Raw genomic sequence first — 21687 nt, forward strand, 5'->3', positions numbered from 1 at the left:
GTTTGCTTACAAATTACAGTATACCTACGGTACGTGTACATGTACAATATTGTAAAGTGGCTGTCTTTTTACACAAAAGTGTATTTGAAAAGTCGCTTTCCTGTAGGCTACACATAAAAATCATCAGGGCATATCTTTTACTCTCAGAAATACATGTGCTGTACATAGATTTTGTGGAGTTCACTGCACTTTTTGTCAACATTACAATGGGGAACTCGCTACCGGTACCTTCCTTTAGTTGAGACCTGTGGGCCACCTCTTCCTTCAGGCTTCATGTCCTGTGAGCAGGATTCGGAGAAAACAAAAACAGAAGTTTTTATTGTTAAAACTTCAAGCTATAACTACCATTAACCTATTGAGTTTCCCCTTCTGGACATTGAGAATAATATACAATGTTATGATCTTTTTATTGTTATTATTATTATTTATAGTCATTTTTGGTAACGACACCAAGGATTCCTCTAAAGCGCCCTCAGCATTGTAGCTTGCAAGACCTGGAGAGACCCGTAGGAAGGAGACAATGAGAAACATTAACAGTTTTAGAGGTGGGAGGAAAACCCCAGAGGAATGTTCTGGGTAAAACCCATGGAATGTACATGTACAAGTAGAATTCCACAACTACTTTCTATATAAAATGTTCCGTACACAGGAACATATTCAGAAGAGTATACACATATTTATTTCACCAAAAGTTGGATACATGGAAGACGAATGCTTAGAATTACATGTGTACATTGTACATGTGCTTTACGTCACCTGATGATTTTGTTCTTTGTAGCAGAATTAGTACTGAGAACTGTGTGGTGTTTTGGCCTACCAGTACATGTACATACATGTATGTGTTGATTACATCGGGAGATACAGTATATAAAGTTGGAAGTTGGTCGCAAATGACAAATCCAGCACATGCATGTACATGTACTTGTCACAAATGACAGATCCGGCACAGTGCATGTACATGTACTTGTCACAAATGACAGATCCGGCACAGTGCATGTACATGTACTTGTCACAAATGACAGATCCGGCACAGTGCATGTACATGTACTTGTCACAAATGACAGATCCGGCACAGTGCATGTACATGTACTTGTCACTAATGACAGATCCGGCACAGTGCTTGTACATGTATATATATACAATGTACATGTACATGTACGTGGCATGCATGATAATATGGAAGACAGTTAAGTCATGAATTTCTTTAATAATGAATTTCTTCAATAATCAAGGCACAATTGTCATGTGGGACCCTTACACTCCCACCAGACATGCCAGAAGCCAGGATTGCAGGGTAAACCAGTACATTTGGGGGGGTTACTTTGGAAATTCAAGGTTTCACCTGGCAAATTTTAAATTCTAGCCAAAGTTTTAGCCAAATCCATATTTTTGCCATCATCTACATTTTTTTATTGTTCAGTGCTTAACACATTTTTTTGTCACAAGTTAGTAGCCAAAATTTTGGAATATTTGCGATTTCGAACCCGTGGTGACTGACAACTGAAAACCCTCTGTACATGTACACACACGTCAAGTTTCATTGATGGGGCACCGTACATGAAGTGTTAAACCGACCTACATGTACATGGATGTAGATCTGAACTCTACAAAGCGAGGCATTAGATTGCTTCAGATTTAGGGAACTTATTAAAGGCAAGATATCTGGAAAAATTCACTATAGAAGTTGCTGAAAACTTCAACAAATCTCTCCCATTGGATGCCATCTTTGTAGGAAAATTACAGCTGCGTATACAACATGAATGGGTGTATGGGCGCAGTGTGCAAATGTTCTATACTGGTGCACGTGCTGATCCAAATATCTTTGAAATACGTACAGTCCAGCTTATGCATGCCGCAAAAATGTGAAGTGAAAAATTCCGAAGCACGTGGCAATCTGTAGGAAGTGACATCATTTGAGAGAGATCTACACGAGCAGCATCACCCCAAACGATTGATTTTTCCCTTCTACATTCTGACGCTATTGTGTGAGAATCTAAGTCATTTGTTCATTTTGTCGTCTTTTTTCCCTTCAGGCAGAATTAACGACACTCGCTCCTCTTACCATTAAGAACCCGAAGCAATTTATCTGTCATGTAAACAGTCTCGACAGGTATTACCGGTAACTCCCAAGGCTTGATGTGAGTTCCAGGTTGGGAATTGCTTTCAGCTGGAATTAAGCCTTCCATTATGGCCCCAGATCTCAAAACATTTTCAGACAGGTTAATCAAAATGTAGTCCTTGGACATGTTTGTACTTTACATGTAAACCACTCTGTCTTTTTAACTGTTGTATGTATTGTGTATATGTTGATTGTACCTTACCGTAGTTGGCCAGGGCTGTACAGATCAGGAAAATTATGACTTTCACAACAGTTCACATAGTATTGTACTAGTACACGCTCAGTGTTCATCTATAGAGTCCTCAGTGATACATGTTCACTGTACTTAGACCTGATTGAATGAAGAGTCTGTCCGTGCAGTAATGCACCAGGAGTCAAGTTGGTGCCGTGGGTACATGCGTTTTCCTTACTCTCTACCTTTGTGATGTGGATTTGAATCCTACCCAGGATGACATGCGGATCGTCAGTTGGTGACACGCCTTATTCTTTCGGTTTTCTTTGGGTTGTTTTGACAGGAACGTTTCTCCCCATCTCCTTGCCACACATACGTATGTAAATTGCCTTTATGAAAGGCTTTCGGTAACTTTTGGAAAATATTGCAGCTTGATGGCGTGACAATGCAGAAATTCCCTTTAACTTCAGATCAGTTGGTCACGCGTGTTTGCTGTTGGATAATGGCAAACAAAGGAGTCTGCTAGACTTTTACTAGACTAGCCATTGTTGGGTTTGCAGACAGTCGTATGCAGTATACAAAAAGGAAATGTGATATTGAAAAACATGTACTGTCATCCGCAGTTACAAGTAGCCATGCCTTTTGACAAGACACGGAATGTCAGATCTGAGGAGAAATCCCCTTGTATTGAGGCATTTTATGTTTGGAAGATCTGAAATCGCATGAATACATGCGTGATTTTCCCATTTTCCTCTGTGATTCTCTTCAGACCTCAGAGAGCACGTATAACGAGTATGATGACAGTGCCTTAACAGACATGAGTGAAGATAACACCTCTCCATTGCTGTATGACGGCTTCAACCCTAGCTTGGACGGTGACGATACTGACAGTGCAATTGCCGGACCGACACTCAACATGAATGGTTTTTTGTTGTCCTCCGATTCATTAAGGTGGGTTATTGTCAGTGGTGTTACGAAAATATCCATCTCTTAAAACTTGGTTTAATTTCAAGCGGCTACTGCATTTCCTGGTTCAATGTGAGTGTGCCGATAGTTTAATGCTCATTTAGTACATTATAGAACATTACAGCCTTAATCCTGTAATACACATTAATCCACTCCTCTTTAACTCAAGAACTTGCTGCAACCTCCTCTGCCAGGTCTGGTCTAAGGTCAACAAGCAATAGACCAGTCTGTTATAGAGACAGAGCTTTCTCAAGCATTGCCCCTCACCTAAGGCACTCTATTCCCGATTATCTCAGACAAAATAGAACATGACACACTTCCACTGGCAATAAGAAAACACACTTTCTCTGACAGGCCTTTCTATCCCAAACCCAAAATCGAGTTTTTGCTTTCCATCCATCAGACTCGCTCCTTTATAGTTTAAGTGTAAAGTGCTGTTTGTTATTTAATATGTGGCCACTTTTTAAATTTGCGAATCGTAAAGAAATGAAACAAAATCAAATGTTTTCAGGTTCATTTCCTGCTCGGTAAATAATAACCCTGTCCATCCTGGCTTGAAGCACACTCTCACAGACAAAGAAGAGACAGGTTGGTGGGATTCACCTCATCTGGGCACCAGGGGCACACGTGGAGACTGTACATTCCAACATCAAAATGATCCACATGCTCAGCGTTTCCCAAACAGGGCCCAATTTCACGGCACTGCTAAGCACAAGATTTTGCGCTAACAGAGACTCCACGTATCTTATGGAGATCGTAAGCAGTAAGCGAGGCAAAAGGCTTGCTCATCTTGGAGGAGGATAAATTTGTGTAATGTAGCACTTGACAAAACCAGGGAAATCTCTCTGTGCCAAGCACCGCAATGAAATAGTGCTTACAGTTAGCAAATTTTTCTGCAATAGTAAGCATAACTTTTCTGCTAACTGTTAACAGGCTCTGCGAAATTGAGCTCAACATTGCTACATAAATAGATTGGATATCAATTAAATTTCATTGATTATGTGCTAATTTCTACCAGAGTTCCACAAATAGTGGAGGACAGCAGTCACGCCTCCTCCTTGCCTAGTGACGACGAGCAGCGCTTCGAAGACTTCGGCCAGAATGCTGACGGAATCGAGATTGAGATCCAGGATGCATCCAGTCTCTCCGACTCGGTGGATACCATCGAGAGGGAAGCCCCAGCAAGCATACTGAATGGGTAAGTGTCAAAGGTCATGACAAGCGAGTGTGTCACAAGTCATACACTATACTAATGCCGCTAATCCATTTTAGTGTGCACATTCCTTGCAAGTCTAAATTCACCTTGAAGAGTGCTGTATGAAGTGATTCCAAGTTCAAAGTGATATTTTTTCAAGGAAATGAAGCACTAATAGAAAGAAAATAACCGGGTCTGGTCTCTTTGAAAAGTCAAGGGACCATCTGTGCTGGGTTTTAATTATCAGAAAAAGGCAAAGAGATCAATTTGACACCTCAAAATGAGATGAACTCTGGCAAAATTTCCTGCTGCTAAAAAAAAAAAAGGTAACATACTTTTGAGTCAAATACTTTGCATGAACCTGATTTTGTCTCCAAGAAAGTCAGCTTCATCACAGTACATGTATCAGTACTCACGTGTACAAACACATGTACATGTATGACACCATAGTGTGCTAGAACATTATTTGTATAATGGACTGTACAGTGTACACATAATAGGTATGATAATGTTAAGCCCATATGATAATGTTGAACCCTACAAGCACACAACTCAAAGTCAAGGGGTGGTATACATGTAAGTGTACCTGTATGTTGGAGAAGTTGCACAAGTTTGCAAAAGTGTATTTATATGTAGATGCATTTAGTCTCCTTGAATTTGTCCTTGAACTTCAAATCATGTGATTAAAATCAGGTTTCTCCATTACTTATAACTTGTGTGATGCAACTCCATAGACTGCTTGCATGTATGGAGAAAACAGATTTTGACTAGGAATTTACATGGAGATATATTTCTGGGCCAGATTCTTTCCTGATACTTATTCCCACAGTCCAAAATTTTAAATGTACAGTTAACTCAAAAATTGTCCTGAAAATTCAAGTTACCGGTAGTAGTACACAAATTTGTCCAATCCAATTTTAACCTGTGCCTTGCAGGAATTAACAAGCTTTTGTGGAAATTTAATTTCACTGGGAAGGAACAACTCACTGAAAATGATTTTCCATCCCCTTGGCTTTCCAATATTACTGTTGCCCAAGGAAGCTTCACTTTCTAAATTATTTTCCGAAGAGTGTATCAGGGTTTTGTTGCTGCTCATCCCTTGGGGCTGTATTTAAATGTTGGAACATAATTTCTGGTGATTGCTGTCTCTGGGTTCAGTAGTTTGTCTGATAATCACATCTGGAACAAGCTGTGATTTCTCGGGGGGGGGGGGAGTGAATCTTCTGACTACTCAGCGCTACATGTTAGATATTCTCAAGGGATATCACCCTGCTATTATAAAAGAAAATCTTCAAGTAATTCCTCCTTGTTCAGATATACATGTAATTAATGAGCAGGTGAAGTTCAGCGTTAAAGTTCTCTTTTTTATCCAGGGTGAGCAACAACTGTTGCAAAGCACCCACAAAAATTGCTGCTGCGTTTGAGTCCCTAAGTTACTTTGTTTTGTTTACCAGTGAAGGCTTCAGTTGGCACTTTGTTTTTCAAATATTTTTGTGATTTTTATAGCAGAAGCCAAGCTAATAAAGCTCAGAGTGCCCTCGCAAAGGGGATCAGGTGGGTTCATGATGCAGCATGCACAATTCAGCCAGCTGTAGGTTGCATGGTCATGTAACTGGGATATGTACATGTACGTACATATAGGACCTCTGGCAGTGGCGTGATGTCAAGATTACTTTTGGGGAAGGGCAGGGATCAGTCGGCAGACCTTACACATTTGCACCATATTTGGGTGTAGTTTTTTCCTGGATGCCGGAAATGTCAGGCAAATATGTCATAAGCCCACTTAGTCCTCTTACAAAATAAGTTCCATACATGCAGTATCCAGTCAAAGGAGATTAGAAATCTCTAAAATGCATTCAGATGTTTTGCATGCTCTCACATGTAGCATATGAATAAAGATTAATTGTTTGTAACAAACTAACCATCATTTTCCCCAAATGCCGAGTAAAACCCTTTTGTTGAAGCCTTGATCCTTAACGACGAGGACCGATAATTCACCAGCCTCCCGTGACCTTGTCTCTTCCTCCCTTTTTTGTACCCGTTCCTTCCAGTAGTTCATTGCTGCCCTACGATAGCCGGTCTCGGCCAATTATGATGAAGAGGGATGTGTGGTCTCACGTTCGCCGGATGAAATGGTACCCGCCGCATTAACCCATATGTGTGAATGTTTAATGCCTACATGTAACACTGCATGCTGTGCTGCATTTGTTCATTGTACATGTACACAGTGCTTTTTACACTCACCCTTAACACCTTTCGTCAAACCCACCCATTCAGTCGATGTGACAAATTCTGCCACCTTGAATTCGTCTCTGTGTCTGTGAACTTATAACATGTACATGTATGTAGCATGTCCTTGTAAACAGGGATGTCTGTCAGATTTCTTTGCACGGACTTGGAAAAAATGGGTGGAATGGAGTGTAATTGATTGAGCATGTTTGGAAGACAAGAAAGGAGAGAGTACTGAAATTACAGGCTGACAGATGTGAACTGTACGTGTAAATTACACTGTACATGTACCATTACACAAATTGAAGTAAGGGGTGGAAATCAATAAGTTAACGGACAAGCAGGACGATAAAGTGAACCCCAGTTTAGGTTGAAATGTAAGATTATCCTTACTTCAGCTAAAAATCTATTTTTTCTGTAAATTCAATTTAAACCACCTGAAACTGTTTGTTTCTCTTTTTTTGTCTTATTTGGTAGGTATTTTCCTCTTTGTTTTCAAATTTTTTGTAAATATTTGTTGGATAAATAGTAGAGTAAACTCCAATACCATCAGTGAATATTCTGAGGACAGCAATTTCCAGAACAAATATATTTAAGCAAGACTGTTTCGAGGGCTTAGATTGATAGGGATACTTTTAAGACAAGGAAATGTGTCTACATGCGGCAGGTGTTCACATAAACAGACCTGAACTTAAATAAACAGGGCTGCGCTGATTGGACGATTGGACGTGATGGCACGGAAAGATCACAAATCATCAGGGAGGAAAACTATAAACATGCCTAGACTGACTGCCGACACTCATGCATGTCGAAATACCAACAGACATCCCTAGAGCTGCGTCCACAAAAATCTGCTTAGCTGTAGCAGGTTGCCAGCCCAAATGCCATTTGAAATGCATTGGTTGTGACTGGTTCTCATTGACATGCGCTTAGCAAGAAAGTTTTGCTTTCTTCTTAGCAGCTTTTTGGAATAGGAGCGCCTGAAAAAAGGCTGGACAGTTCGGACATGTCAGAAGCAGGTAAACTGCAAGGACTGAGTTGGACTTGATCAATACTTGCAGATGCATGGTCAAAAATAGGCTGTGTGTGGAGAGCATCAATAAAAGGGTAGGATGAAATTGAAGAAGGGGCACCCACTCGGAGGGATCGCTTGATGAGTTTGAGAGATATGAGATAAGCGTATGACAAGGAAACAAGGCCTGGGACGTGCCTCGCTGGAGGGATAACTGGATGAGGCAAGATAGGGGAAGGAGGGGAAAGTTTATTGTCAATAGCAAGGCAAAGGATGAGACGGTTGGATGTCGCCACGGTAACTTGATGCCGAAATTCACTGCAATTATGCCAGTGTGTGAACACAGGATAGTGCCAGTTGATATCAGGTGATACAAAGTTATCCTTAGACAAGGAGACATTTTGTTTGGTTTGTAGATTTGTCTTATTTATTTGTCTATTTTTTTGAATGGTCATCCGTCTTGTTTGGTTTAGATTGTGCGCAGTGCATGTAGCATTAGTTGGTAACTTGATATCAGTTTTCTTACTTTGCACTGCTTTCCAGTTTCATAAATATTTGAAGTAGTGGTTATAAAATATTCTGGCTCCCTCATTCGTTATCCCTCTTGTGACACCCACTCCCTCCCCTCTCCCTACAGCAAAAGGGCTTTCAAAAAGTGTTTTTCCAAGGAGTATTTGCATTGTGCAGGTTTATGGTAAATCACTTCGAGTTTTGAAGAGTTAAATCTACCTGAGTAATGTCACCTGAAATAGACCACCACTCGAAATGTTTAAAATGTTTTGCCAGATGTCTTATGAGAGGTGTATTTAGCCAGGTACTCTGTCAAATCAGAGAAAAGACGTTGGAGTGGTGCTGTTGTTTTACTGGGATTATGGGATGTCCAACTTCCTGGGTAGTTAATTGAGGGCAACTCTAGCCTCTGGTTGTACATGTAGGTGAATTTCCATGGGTCAATCTCTGATAGACACATGCAAACTCCTGCATACGGCGTCTCCTGGAAGCTATGATTGTTCATGTTCATATCTTCACATTGTGTTGAAAATTACCAAACCCTTACCTATGAATGCTTTTGTTCCCTCGGTACGTACATGATGTTTGGCTGTTGCATTTCCGTGTTCTGTGTCATTTCCAAATTCCTTGGATTGCTGGTTTTGAAAAGCATTTCCAGGGTAGTTGGGATCAACCTTGGGAAAGTTTGTAGTCTGACAGTCAAGTGTACCGGTACGGTAGTGTGCACGTAGCTGAGCGTAATGGAAATCTGTTAGTGTTATTTCTCACTGAAGTTTGTGTGTATAAGTGCACATCTCCTTGTTTCATGTTTTAATGTTGACTATGAACTGTGAATCCCAGTTACCTCAAAATCTTCATTTTTTTCTTCACATAGAACACATCAAGTTAGACTAACAATAACTCATCGTGAAGAGTAACCTTTTCTTGTAATGTTTCTCCCTTTTCCAAAGCTCCCTGTGCAACAACAGAATGTATCTTAGGTAACTTCTTTATTCTGTTGTGTATTAGCTGTCCATGCATGCTGTCAAAAGCCAAATGTCTTTGTCTCGTCTTTTTTGCCTGTCAAACGAAGCCTGTTTTTTGTGTGCCATGCTCAAGTTGCCCCGACTGTGAACGTATGTTTGTCCAAAAATGCAATTTACAGCTAATGTACTGGCTTAGGCTTTTTCAACCAGTAGGCTTTTTTTCTCACTGCAAGCCTATTATTTGAGACATTACATGTACATGTAAGTGAAATCAACTACATTATAGGAAAGGAGATATTCGAATTGGTTAGGTGGAGCTGAATTTCACACAGTTCTATTGACACTGTACAATCTCATTCCTAAGGCATGAGATAACACCACATGTATTGATTGGTACCATGTTGAGATAAATTCCCAGTAGCCATGATAACACAAAGTTTGCAATGTACAGAGTATGGTACATGTACTACTTATACATGTACATGTATGTATCTAAATTCCAGATCCTGAAATCTGAAGGAAGCTGTTTAAAAGTGTGAAATGCACTGAACAGTTAATGGAGCCATAGACAGGTGAATCAGATACATGTATTTGATACAACTTGTGAAAGGAGACAGCACATGTACTGAATAATCTGTCAGATACCGGTATCACAAATAATATGGACAACTTGGGTTACAGTACATGTACGTTGGTGCTCACACTAGAATCGCCTCCTTGAAAACATTAGAATTGTTTTCAAGATGGCACAATATACGCACTCGTAGACTAAACTTTGTAGGCCTACATGCACACTTGCAACGTTCGGATGTTGTTTTTGCAAAGGTTCATTTGCATGCCATAGTCCAGCATGGTTTCTGTTTTAGTTTCGGCTGTGGGAGCCATTTTGTCCTAAACAGGCCTCATAGATGGTACCGGTAGCTCGATCCAGTAGACTAGAGTGTACTTGTACATGCAGCTTTATTGCCATTAAGAATTTCCTGAAGTTAGCATTAGGCTTGCTGGTGGGAAGTATTGTTTAACTTTGTTGATCCCTTGGATGTTTGGCACTGGTGTTTCACTTGTCGTTGGTGTGCATTGCTGTGTGCACATATGAATGTCTTTGTGCATACCGCATGCTTGGGCAGAGGGGTTTGATTGGGGTGGAGTTGGAGATGATGGGTGGGAGTAGGTTGTGCTGATGGGCATGTCGATATATCAGATTTAGCATGGTTTTGGAAAGTTGGTCGTTATACATGTACATACACTGTCAGTTGTACATGTGCCAACAGTTGCAGAGTTTGAAAGTTTATATTCATTTCGAAATTGTGATTTTGATTTCAGTTGACTTTTCAGTTGGATAAACTAATATTAAGTTTTAAAACGGAGCAAGTGCTTACATGTGCATGTATGGTATGTGCAATGTTACCTGATACTTCTGCCCATAATTCCATCTCTTGCTACACGTATGGGAACAGCCAATTCTCAGTAGCCTTGTTCTCTCTTAATCTAAAAATACCATTCTGTTGCTTCTTGCCGTCATTTCTAACAATGGGTACGTTTATCTCTTTCCTTCAGATTTACACCGTTGTGGTATTCATAGGAGTAGCTTTTCTGATGTGCACATACATGTACATGTACTTTGCTAAGTAATACATGTAACTCAACATTTCAGTTAATCAAGATTATCAAACAAAATGTTTGGTTTATGAGAATGGATAAAGTAGAATTGGGTCTTAGTTTTGTGAAAATCCATTTTTATTTAATAGCAATAATAACACTGTAACAGGAATAAAATGTTCTATTTACATGCACAGTGTGCCATGCTCAGCTTTGCAAATTGGCCAGAAGTCCTTGATTGGTACTGTGGTAGAAAAATTTAACACTTTCATTTGCTTGAACACAGCGTTGATTGCTAAACTGAATAGCCAATCAGCCACTTTCTAAGGGTGCTGGTTGTGCCAAGCCATGCGCTAAGCCAATAACTTCATCAGTCGTCAAAATTGTATGTGCCGAAAAAAGTTCAGTCATGTACATGCACATGTACGTGAGCCTGCTTTGCAAATCAGTGGCATGTTAATGAAGGGGGACATTCCATGTCACGTCATCTTTGCTGCCAGATTGAATTCCATTGCCTTATGAAGTTACCAGTTTGCAGTAATTATGCTGTTGTTGGGGTTAGAATGATTGTGTGCACTGACATGCACGTACCACCTTAGCAGCAGCATTAGTGCCTCTTGGTTTCACAGCAAGCGATCATATTTTGCACGCAAGAACTCCAGCTGGGTTTTTCAGGTGCTGTCGTTGAGTCTACACGTTACTCGTACTCAGCTCGGTGACTCCTTTATGTGTTGCCACAAATTTAGCTGAAAAAGTTTTGCAAGAGCTCTGTTCAAGACAGTATGCTGGTGCATGAGGTACTGTACACGCTTTGGTCCATTCTCTTTTTGGATTCTGATATGTTTCAAAACACTCTGTGACGTGTACACTATACAGTGTTCAGACTTGCATGGTTTGCCGTGTTCCTTTGCTGCCTTTATGTAAAATGCACTTCTTTGTCACATTGGCTGCGTATGTAACTAACGCTTCGGCCCAAAACTTACCTACATGTATGTAGTTTGTTAATATGATGGACAAAAATACCTTACAATTGTTTTTGAGATTTTAATAGAGAAATTGTGTGATGTTTTTGCTCTTTAATTGGCTAGGAAGATGAGACATTAAACAGCAATTCTTACCTGCACTGATTGCTTCAACATACTTTTTTCATTAATATAAATTGGGCACCAGCCTTTAATTGTTGATCAATTGTTCCCAACAGGTACCCTATCTTCTGCAATGGTTTGCGGGGGATTTCTTCAACAGTACATTATCCGCTTGTCACGTGGTCTTTCAATTATAAACCTCATATGTACATAACATTCCGCTGTTTCTCTTTCATTTTCGGCAGCCCGGTCAGACGGATCTCTTCAAAGGAGTTCGCCAAGTGAGTACAAAAATCCCTGAAGGGAAATTTGTTCTTCCTTGATAGTCAACTCTAAAGTTATTAAACCTATGTGTAGTGTTGAGTTGTAAATCTTTAACTTAAACCGACTGGCATGCATTTCTAGAGTGCCATGGTCTTGTGGTACATATGTATGGTGTGGTTGACTCAGAATTCTGTAGATATTGTGTTTTCTGAGAGTTCAATTTCATGCAACCCTTGAATTTGCGCTTGATGTGTTATTTGGTAATATACAGTTTATCACTGCATATACCAGTAGTTACTGGGATAGGTTTTCAGTGTTTTGGTTCATTATGTCTACATGATAAATTGCACTGGATGTCATTTTGTAATTTTGTTCAGTTTTGGTGTATGTGTCATCAAATCCGCAGTGTTTAATTCTGAGAGTCCAGGGAGTTTCTATCTAGCATCTATGCAGTGTAATTTTTCAAATTACAGCTGTTAAAAATGCAATACTGTGTTTCATTAACGGTATTTCCAATTTTTGCTTTGCTTTTTAAAATGTGTTTTCACGCTGTCTTTAATTTTAAGTAATGTTCGAATTTCAGTTATGACCAAAGGAGCCTCTATTGCTAAGAAAACAGGGCCCTCTCTTGGTCCAGCTCGAAGACCATGCACTTAATCGGAAACTAATGCCAAATGAATAAAATGAAGTTGTACAAAAAGTACATCTAAGAAAGATTTGTCTCATAAATGTAGACCCTTTTAATACTGCCCAGGAAGGTACATGTACATGTAGGGCGAATCAACTCCTTTGTATCCTAATCACAAGTCATAACAATCCTGTAGAACAGTGTTACATTTCCAAGAGACTATTAGTTTGTGGATTCCCTTGGCAGGTTGTCATATAAATTGCGCACATCAGGCTTGATATCAGTTAATATTTTGCTATCTTTGGTGGTTATGTCTCTGCGAAACTGGCAACCAACCTTTGCACCTTGAAACATATGGCATGGCCGCATGGAGAGACGTCCTTCATTCTGCAAACATTCATAAACAAATTTGCCATAACGTGCTAGAGATATTGCATCCACTTTGTACAGCACTACTCAGTTGAAACTTCAGTTGCATGAGAAACTGGCTTAGAATGTGTAACTTCTTAATCAATCAATTAAGTTAAAACTTTGTAGCATCTTGTGTACTGTTCACGTTGTCAGGTCAAGAAAAAATGCCGTCATAGGTTTCAGATTGTGCCAGGTTTCAGATTTTTTTTAACCTCTTTTTACCTTTGTAAGAAGTACATGTTTTTGGAAAGGAAGCACATGTACTGTACATGTCATTTATTGCTTTTTGAAATGGCTGTTTGATTGAACTTGTCTGTTAAAGTGTAGATACCCTACAACCCTTTTTTCTCTTTATTCAACACAATCATTGTGTGGAACCTACAAATTTTTAGTTATGTGATTTCCTTAAAAAATATTCCATTCAAAATGTACTCACTGACTCAAAGCTGGAGTTGTTGGACGGTGGGACTTACATTTCAGATGTAGCTGTCATCTCCTTGCCAAGTAAACAAACATCCATTATCAATAACACATTCTTGTAGTACAGGCTAATGAGGCATATTAGCCCACTTATTTTATCCTCATTATTTGATGGCTGTACATGTAAATCCTCAATCCAGCGACAGACTGTGAAACAACTCAAAGGAATTTTTATGAATTTAGGAGAACTAGGATTAACGATAAAATACATCAGTGAACATTGCATCAGAAATTGCATCAAATAAGGCACTTTCACTGTTTGTCCATATGTATCTAAAAATGTCAGAGAATTTAACAAAATCTTTCTCAAAGGCATTAATTTCTTTTTGTCGTTAGATTAACTAAATTCTTAGATTTGTACTTTTCAGGTCATTGCAGTCAGCAAGCTGTTCTCAACAGTTTTGCCTAAATCTGTGTTTCTTAACTTTCTGATTATTGAATCCCATGGAAATATCGAAATTTATTACACTTTCATCTTTTGGCTGTGCATGGTTACTTATTAACACGGCACCTGTCTCGTATTGTAAATTGCATCTTCCTAACCTGGTTTTTCAAGCAGCAATAAATGAATTATGATATGGCGTTCATCTCTCCCCATAGCCACTTGTACAGGTCTTCATCGTCCAGTAACCTGCCCCATAAAGGTGCTATCGATGAGCTTTATGGCGAGTATGCAGCGTCGGACACAGATGTAATGGAACTCAACGATAAGGTGGGTGGCTTTGTAATCTATTGGTCTCTAAATTATGCTGCACTCTGAGCACATTATCTGAAAATGGTGGCTCTTACCAGAACGATACTGTGTTTTTTGCTGTGTAAAGCGGTGAAAACTCATCAATAATTTAACCCAGTGGCTGTGAGCTCAAACCAGTGGTCTTCAGGCCAGGGACTGGATCTGCAAGTACAGTATCTAGGAGGAAATAAAACCACTTGAGTGCAATAAAAAAATACTCTATCAGCACCACCACAGCTCCGGCTGTTTCATCAGATAGGCCCACAAAAATTAGAGGGATGCAACAGTATTTTGTTTGTCACACCGTGGCAAATATCTGCTTATTGAAATTATTTTAAACAAGAAGACACCGATGTAAATACCTGTATTTGTTTAGAATTTGCGCGTTCATGTAAAGTTTGTCTTTCTGAAACACACAATGCCAGTGGGGTCCCACCAGTTTGGCCTCATCTTGCTTAGTACAGCTTAGAATCATCATGAAAAACCACTTCTCGTAGACATGTGCTACTCCCTGCTGCAGCCGGTTGATTCAGACACTCGCTATGCGGAAATTGCCTTCTTCATTCTGTTGTCTGATCTGTAATGCGCAGATCATGTCCGCGGGCAGGGACTTATCCAGAGTTGTAATGAAGTTGTCACAAGTCATCCAGTTGCCAGCCCAGTCACAAGCTGTTCAACTGCAGCAAATGGCTGGGAGGCATTCTCTCGTTATTCTTCTTCAGCCTCTGATTACAACGAGGCTTGGGATTGGCTCATTACTGATCATTCAAGGCACAGCCTGGGGGTCTATATAGATCATATCATGAGGTACTTCAAGAGTCTCTTGTAACTTTTCCACAAGCTGTTCAAATGCACTCTAGCAAAGGCTGAGAGATATTCCTATGTTGATGTTAATTGACTCGTGCTCGTGTCCAGACATGGGATGGAGTTATTACCATTCAGGGTTCAACTTGGGATCTACACTAGGTTATGAGGTAAATCATGAATGCCACAGTGTCATGTGACTTTTGTCCTCCCAGGGTAAAATTTAGAGGGGCAGCAAAGCAGAGAAATGTGCCTAATGAAGAATGTACATGTAAAACCATCAGGAAATGTTCCAACACACGGCAACGGGCTGCCAGGCTTCACTTGTTATTGCTAATATACATGTAAAAACTGGTTCCCAGCTTACCTTGACTTTGCTTATAAATTCAGTTGACATTGTCTCCAGGGGAACTTCACATTCAGTCATACATGCATCTCTGACAACTTTTGTACCTTGTAGTCTGGTCTGTGTAGGAACAAGAGATGGTGTACGAACTTGTACATATTATAGCAATACATAAAAGAGTGATCCTTTGGTGGAAACACACCATGTTCACATGCAGGATTATGCACGCTAGGCCTTGAACATTCTAAGCATGCACTGTCCATTATGGAATGGACTCTATTTGCCTATGCATCACGTACCCAGATGAAAAGATCCCCACCACCAGAGCTTGACTCTTCATTTCCGTTGAGGCAGCGCTTCAAATCTGGATGGAAGGCAAACTGGAGTTAGCTCCTTGAGATACTTACAGCGATGTATTCATTTGTTTTTGTTGTTTAGGTGTTGGAGCTTGAGACGCAAGTCACAGTGTTAGAACAGGACAAGGCGACAAGAGTGGGGCATCAGGGGAAACTGCAAAGCGAGAAACTCAAGCTCATGCATCAGTGAGTACCAACCAACTCGCTCATGAGCAAGAGCGGTTATTCATTGCTGGCGTCTCTAAGGTGTCTCTGAGGCTGTTTTGTTCTTATTACGTTAGTATTAATTGACAACGAATGCACAAAACGTTCACTTGAAGTTATCCTAGCGAAGCAAAAATCTTGCCACCAAAGAGTAACTTCCTTTTTAATGTTTAGAACTTTTCTTATTCATCAGATTCTCAGCAAAAAGAAAATAATAATAATAGTTGGAATGAATTTCATGCCCACACACAGGCTGGCATCCAACTGTACAAATAGGAACAGCCACTGACAATGCATGTTATCACAAATTATCACCATATCTCAGTTATTGTCCATCGGGTTGTATGGAAGGATATTCTTTGAACATGGCTGATGGATCATAAGTCAAGTGTGGCTTAATTGTTAACAATACTTGACCTGTCAGTTCTTACTTTGTTGTCAAAATACAGCAATTTCAGTGCAAGCGCTGACTTGGACACAAAGTTGTGCATACAGTGATAAGCAAATCTAGCTACGTGTACAGATAGACAGGTGCTTGAGTGAATTTCAACATCAATTAAATTGTTTCCACTTGCCATAAAAGATAGCAAGTGGTTACAGTATTGTCAGGAAGAGAACAGAGATTGCAAGAAACTGGTGAGCAGATAAGACATCTGTGTTTCAATCGCAACAGAGGTCTTGAAGTAATTAGGCACAGTACATGTACATGTATTTGGTTGGCATGATGTTAATTACAAGAGATCATTAACACAGCTATACTCAGAATGATGGGTCACATTGTATACCAGTTGAACTGTGGTCAGTTCTCCAGGTATTTTAGGTTGAAAGGCTTAAGTGCCAGAATGTCAATTTTCTATCATACGTGCTAAACATTTGATAAGTGTCTACTTGGAGGACTGATTTCTTTTTTTTACACCACAAATTTGCAAAAGGTTTACCACATCTCTACTCCAGTGAATGGCCCCCACAAATGTGAGGAATATGTGAAGTACTGTCACCTTGAGTCTGAGCTTGGAGGGTTTTTAAAACATAATTTGACATGAGTTACACGTCCATGTACAATGACAATATACACGTACATTTTCAGATCACTTCGCTTGAAGGCTAGCACCAGGATTGGTATTTTACATTCCCAACATATGGTTTTCACACACTACATGTATTTGTGTTTAATCCTTGGTCGTGAGAGTGTATCCAAGGAATTAATTAAGAGAAACAGTGTAATCCTAGCTTCAGACAGTTATTCACCAAACTCAGCGAGGTTGGTTTAATTCTCATCTTACAGAGTTCAGAGTTTAGAGGAGCAAATCCGGGAAGTCGAGATGAAACACCAAGAGAGAGAGGATGAACATATAAAGAGACACAAAGACCTGATGGTAAATATTCTGTCAGTTTGATCCAAGGTCTCTTTATCAAATATGTGTCTTTAAAGTCAAGCCTAGAAGTTGACTGAATCTTAACCCTTTAGTCCCCCCTTGAAAAGTGTATTCCATCAGATATGACCTTTTTTTTCAACAAACTTCCATCAGTTTAGACTCTAGTGAGCGCTTGCAAAAATTATTTCGATTTTAAAGTTTCCTCACTCAGCAAATGAAATTCAAAGCATACGGAACGATGCTGTTGGTTTTCTTATGTAGTCATTATTTCTATACAGAGAGGCTGATGTTTAATGTACGTTGTCAACCCTGATGTACAATGATTTGTTCGCTGTTGACATTTGAGGACTTGCTCAATCATACTGGCTTGAGAAACAGAAATGGTACCCTTGTCACTTTGAGCAGTTGACATGATTATGTGACAGCTCTCCACATCACCTGGCCTAGTGAGCCAGCTGTCATTACCCCCGTACATCATGCTCATCACCACTCTTTTGGGGTCTTCCTTTTATTCCTCAGGCTAAAAAAGAAAAGGAGATGGAGGAACAGATAGAGTTGTTAACAAACAGGTAACCTGTAAACCAAAGGGATTTTTAGTGAGATAGTTATGATAACATATCAGCCTTGGCTCAGTTTTTAGGCCTGTATGCAGGATGTTAGTAGATGAGAGTAGTGTGTTATAAGTCCAGGTTATCAAAACCCAAGAAGGGACCATTTTGTTGAGGTGGATTTTTCTTCTTTGTGTTCTTTTTTGATGGACAAAAAGGATTTTGGGAGATTTTGGATAAGTGTTGGAAAAATTGCTGAAGCTGGTCTGTGTAGGTCATCTAGTTTTCACAGAGAAGGCTGGCAGATACAGTCAGTTTAAATATCAAGAAATACATTTTGGCCAACAGAATAGCAAGCCTTGAAGAAGAAAAGACCCAGCACGTGACAGAAACCTCCAGGTTAAAGACACAAATGGACCACCTAAAACAGGTAAGACACCCAGCGGTGGATAAAGTCAGATGGAATGCTGTTGGGCGTTAGGTCAAGAATTCTCCCATCAGAAGTGGTGTGTTTAAGAGTGGATCAAGAACAACATTTTTTTAGGGGGAGGGGCATCATTATTGTATGTGGGGGCAAAAGATTAAGAAATTTGTCTGGGTAGCCTTTAAGGCTTTTCTAAGAGAGAGGATAATTTGGGGGGCTTTTGATACACTTTTGAAAGGAAAGGAAAAAAAATGTCTTGCAGTACTTACAAACAAGGGACATAGCCCCTGTTCGTGTAACCCCCCCCCCTTTTGAATAAATCAGTAATATCTGGTCAATGATGCAGGAAGCTCACTCTGTAGGCTGCCTGTAGATAAGTTGCATGAGGCTAATGCTCTGAATGATCAATGTCAGTGTGTGCTTCAAGACCTTTTAACATTGCAGAGGAAGATGTACTGGCCCCTCGTAGAACCAACTGCCCCTTGTAGGTTTTGACCAGTTTGTTATCAAGAGACCGCTATGACCCTGGTGCTCATATTTACGCGTGTGCCTGTTTTTGCCTGAAATACCACTGGTTTCCAACAATTTCTAGATAATCCCTTGGCTATTCTGAGTTGTACAAGCAAGTGAAGTTTCCACTGGTCCCCAATGCAGTCTAAACCACTCCAATCATTTAAAAAAGTACAAACGTATTCTTTATTGAGTCATAGGCTGCGTCCAAATCTGTTGTCTAGAGCTAGGTCTGGGACTTGGCTCCATAGGAAATACGTTGAAACACCAAGACATTAGACCTATGTGTGTAGCCATAGCTCTGGAAGCCCATTTTGGACATAGCCGTTGTCCGGAGCACAGTTTCTTCATTTCTGACAACCAATGATCTGTCTAGCTTTTTTACATTGAGCTCAGTACTAAAAACGTTTTTACCATAAATTTGTACTCAACCAAGACAAAAATGTAACATGATAGTCAAAATCTGTATTTGGCCCTTTCCCATCTTTTCTCGTAGGAGAACAGCAGGCTAGAAGCCCAGGTGCTAGACCTGGATAACAGGTGGCTGGCCCTGTCTATGGATTACCAACAGAAGCAAGACAATCACCACCGGGAAAGAACGGAGATGAAGGAGACACTGAAGGCCAATAACGTGGTAAAGTCACATTTGCTGAGCCTGGTGTTGAGTCCATCATGCATCCCTGCAAGTCCATCACAAGTCATGTAGTCTTAAGCCAAGTCACACGCTATTCAAATGTACTGGGAGCAAAGCAGTCCTTATTCATTGTTCACCCTGTTACTTATGACTAGTCTTGGGAAAGGCTTACAAAAAGGACAGATTCATCTCTGATACTGGCATAACTGATGATTTTAAACGTGGGCATTCTACGAATTAGGGATCCAAACTGCATAAGCACGACATTTGGCATCGCTGTTATGCCTTACATATGTAATTATTCCACCTGGAAATATTGAAATTACCTCAATTTGCATTTGCCTCTTGGAAATTTAAGAATGTTTCCCAAATTTACAAATTATATGTGAGATGTGACTGGGATGTGACAAAATTTGATCCCAAATTTGTACAACAACCCATGCATTTATCCTTTCTCCCTTAGGTCTACTCAATACGACACTCACTAACACCACAGTACACCACCACTGTGGTAAATTGTGGGTTTTAAATCAATATATTCCAGCCTGAGTTGTTGAATGTTTCATATTACATTCATTCAGTCAGGAGCTGAGTTGTTGAATGTTTCATATTACGTTCATTCAGTCAGGAGTTCAGTAAAAGCATATAGTCTTTATATGGGGGACTGAAATCTTCATTAAATTTGGATATTCCTCACTACAGGAAAACTGCGGGTTAAATTATCTATAATGTATCATTAGATGAAGTTGGTATTGCTAAATAGTTATTCATGTTGACTGTTGCTTGATAAGCAACAGGAACTATGGTGTCAACTATGGTGAGGACTATGGTGTGAATTATAGTGAGGACTATGGTGTGAACTATGGTGTGAACTACAGTGTCAACTATGCTGTCAACTATGGTGTCAACTATGGTGTCAATTATAGCAGTTTATATTTCATCTAAAGCATAAACTGAAGTTTTCAGTTCTTGTGTCAACAGGGATGGTTTCCATTCTTGTTGCTTTTGAATTCTATATAGCAATGTGTCAGTGCAGTGTGCATATATGGAACAATGGAGGATAGTTTAATCAGGCCTTTTCTAAACACAAAATGGTGACATGCTGTTTATTTTAACCCTTTTCCCCCACTGGCAATATTTCCGAGTTGACCATCATGAATCGAAAGTAAGGCGATTCCTATACAAAGTTTCTGAAACTTATTAGGTGTTGGAACAAAGGTGACGTAGTTGTGGCAGATTATAGATTGCCATCTTTGTGGCTCAGTGGGTTGTTCAAAGTTATAGATGAAGCGTCATCAGAGTTTGTTTTAAAAGTGAGGCCTTACTTGCAAGTATAGCAAAGAAGTCAGGTTCCTTCCCATTCATAGTGTTCAACAAACAGAATGGATTCAGGGATCTAAAATGTCCTCCTTCTGTAGAAAGCTCATGACTGACTAGCCTTTACTTCATACCTTGGCAGCTTGTGGAAGATTTGTCCCGGGAGATCGAGGAACTGCGGCGAGAGAACCTTGAGCAGCGCGAGTACGGAGCTCGGTTGATGAGAAGCCCCAGCATCTCAGACCTGCCGAGCCGGTTCTCAGAAATTAAGGATGAGTTACAAAGACTTAAGAAGGTAAAAGACTTACAGATTCATTTGAATTGCAACCTGTGCCTTTGTGTGCCATTATAGTCTGTGTCCAGAAAGCTGTTCTTATGGCTCATATTTGAACACAATCTCATTTTCTGAAAGCATTGGCTGTCTTTTCCACCTCCTTGGCACGGTGTCACAGTTAGTTAACAGAAAATGTTTCCTAGCAAATTGTTTGCTTAAAAGCTGCCCAGAACCACTCATAAGCAGGTAATAATACATGCCGTATTGGTCGGTATCCCGCTGTTGTTAAGGTAGTGCTTACAGGAGGCCTCTGATTGGGGGCTCTTGGCTTCCTTTCCAGGAAAATGCCAACCTGAGAGACAGCAATGATGAAATGAGTGCCCAGATGCTAAACGATGGCTTCCAAATTGGCCGGAGCCTCTTGCACCGGGGCACGTCCAGGTCAGAGTCCTTTGCTTCCGAGCTGGAGAAGTCATCAAAAGATGATGTAAGTCTGAAATTGTCAGATACAGGCATGATGTTTAAG

General features: G+C 40.1%; 1 protein-coding gene across 7 annotated transcripts in view; it reads left to right on the forward strand.

Moving 5' to 3' along the window:
- Positions 1-21687, forward strand: part of LOC110976100 (rab11 family-interacting protein 4B-like) — a 42008-nt gene that overhangs the window by 15231 nt on the left and 5090 nt on the right. For 2 of the 7 annotated variants that reach the window (XM_022229094.2, XM_022229100.2), the window contains 13 exons: positions 3061-3242; positions 4276-4455; positions 6504-6587; positions 9154-9183; positions 12098-12133; positions 14236-14347; positions 15957-16060; positions 17364-17454; positions 17974-18023; positions 18351-18432; positions 19433-19570; positions 21030-21182; positions 21502-21648. In XM_022229094.2, the coding sequence (XP_022084786.2) occupies positions 3061-3242; positions 4276-4455; positions 6504-6587; positions 9154-9183; positions 12098-12133; positions 14236-14347; positions 15957-16060; positions 17364-17454; positions 17974-18023; positions 18351-18432; positions 19433-19570; positions 21030-21182; positions 21502-21648 (1389 nt within the window). The remainder of the gene's footprint in view (positions 1-3060; positions 3243-4275; positions 4456-6503; positions 6588-9153; positions 9184-12097; positions 12134-14235; positions 14348-15956; positions 16061-17363; positions 17455-17973; positions 18024-18350; positions 18433-19432; positions 19571-21029; positions 21183-21501; positions 21649-21687) is intronic. The other 5 variants (XM_022229095.2, XM_022229096.2, XM_022229097.2 and 2 more) reach the window with 5 other exon arrangements.

The sequence above is a fragment of the Acanthaster planci genome, linkage group LG07, assembly GCF_054643075.1.
Source record: "Acanthaster planci isolate LZ-2023a linkage group LG07, COTS_SCS, whole genome shotgun sequence".
In the NCBI taxonomy this organism is placed as follows: domain Eukaryota; kingdom Metazoa; phylum Echinodermata; class Asteroidea; order Valvatida; family Acanthasteridae; genus Acanthaster; species Acanthaster planci.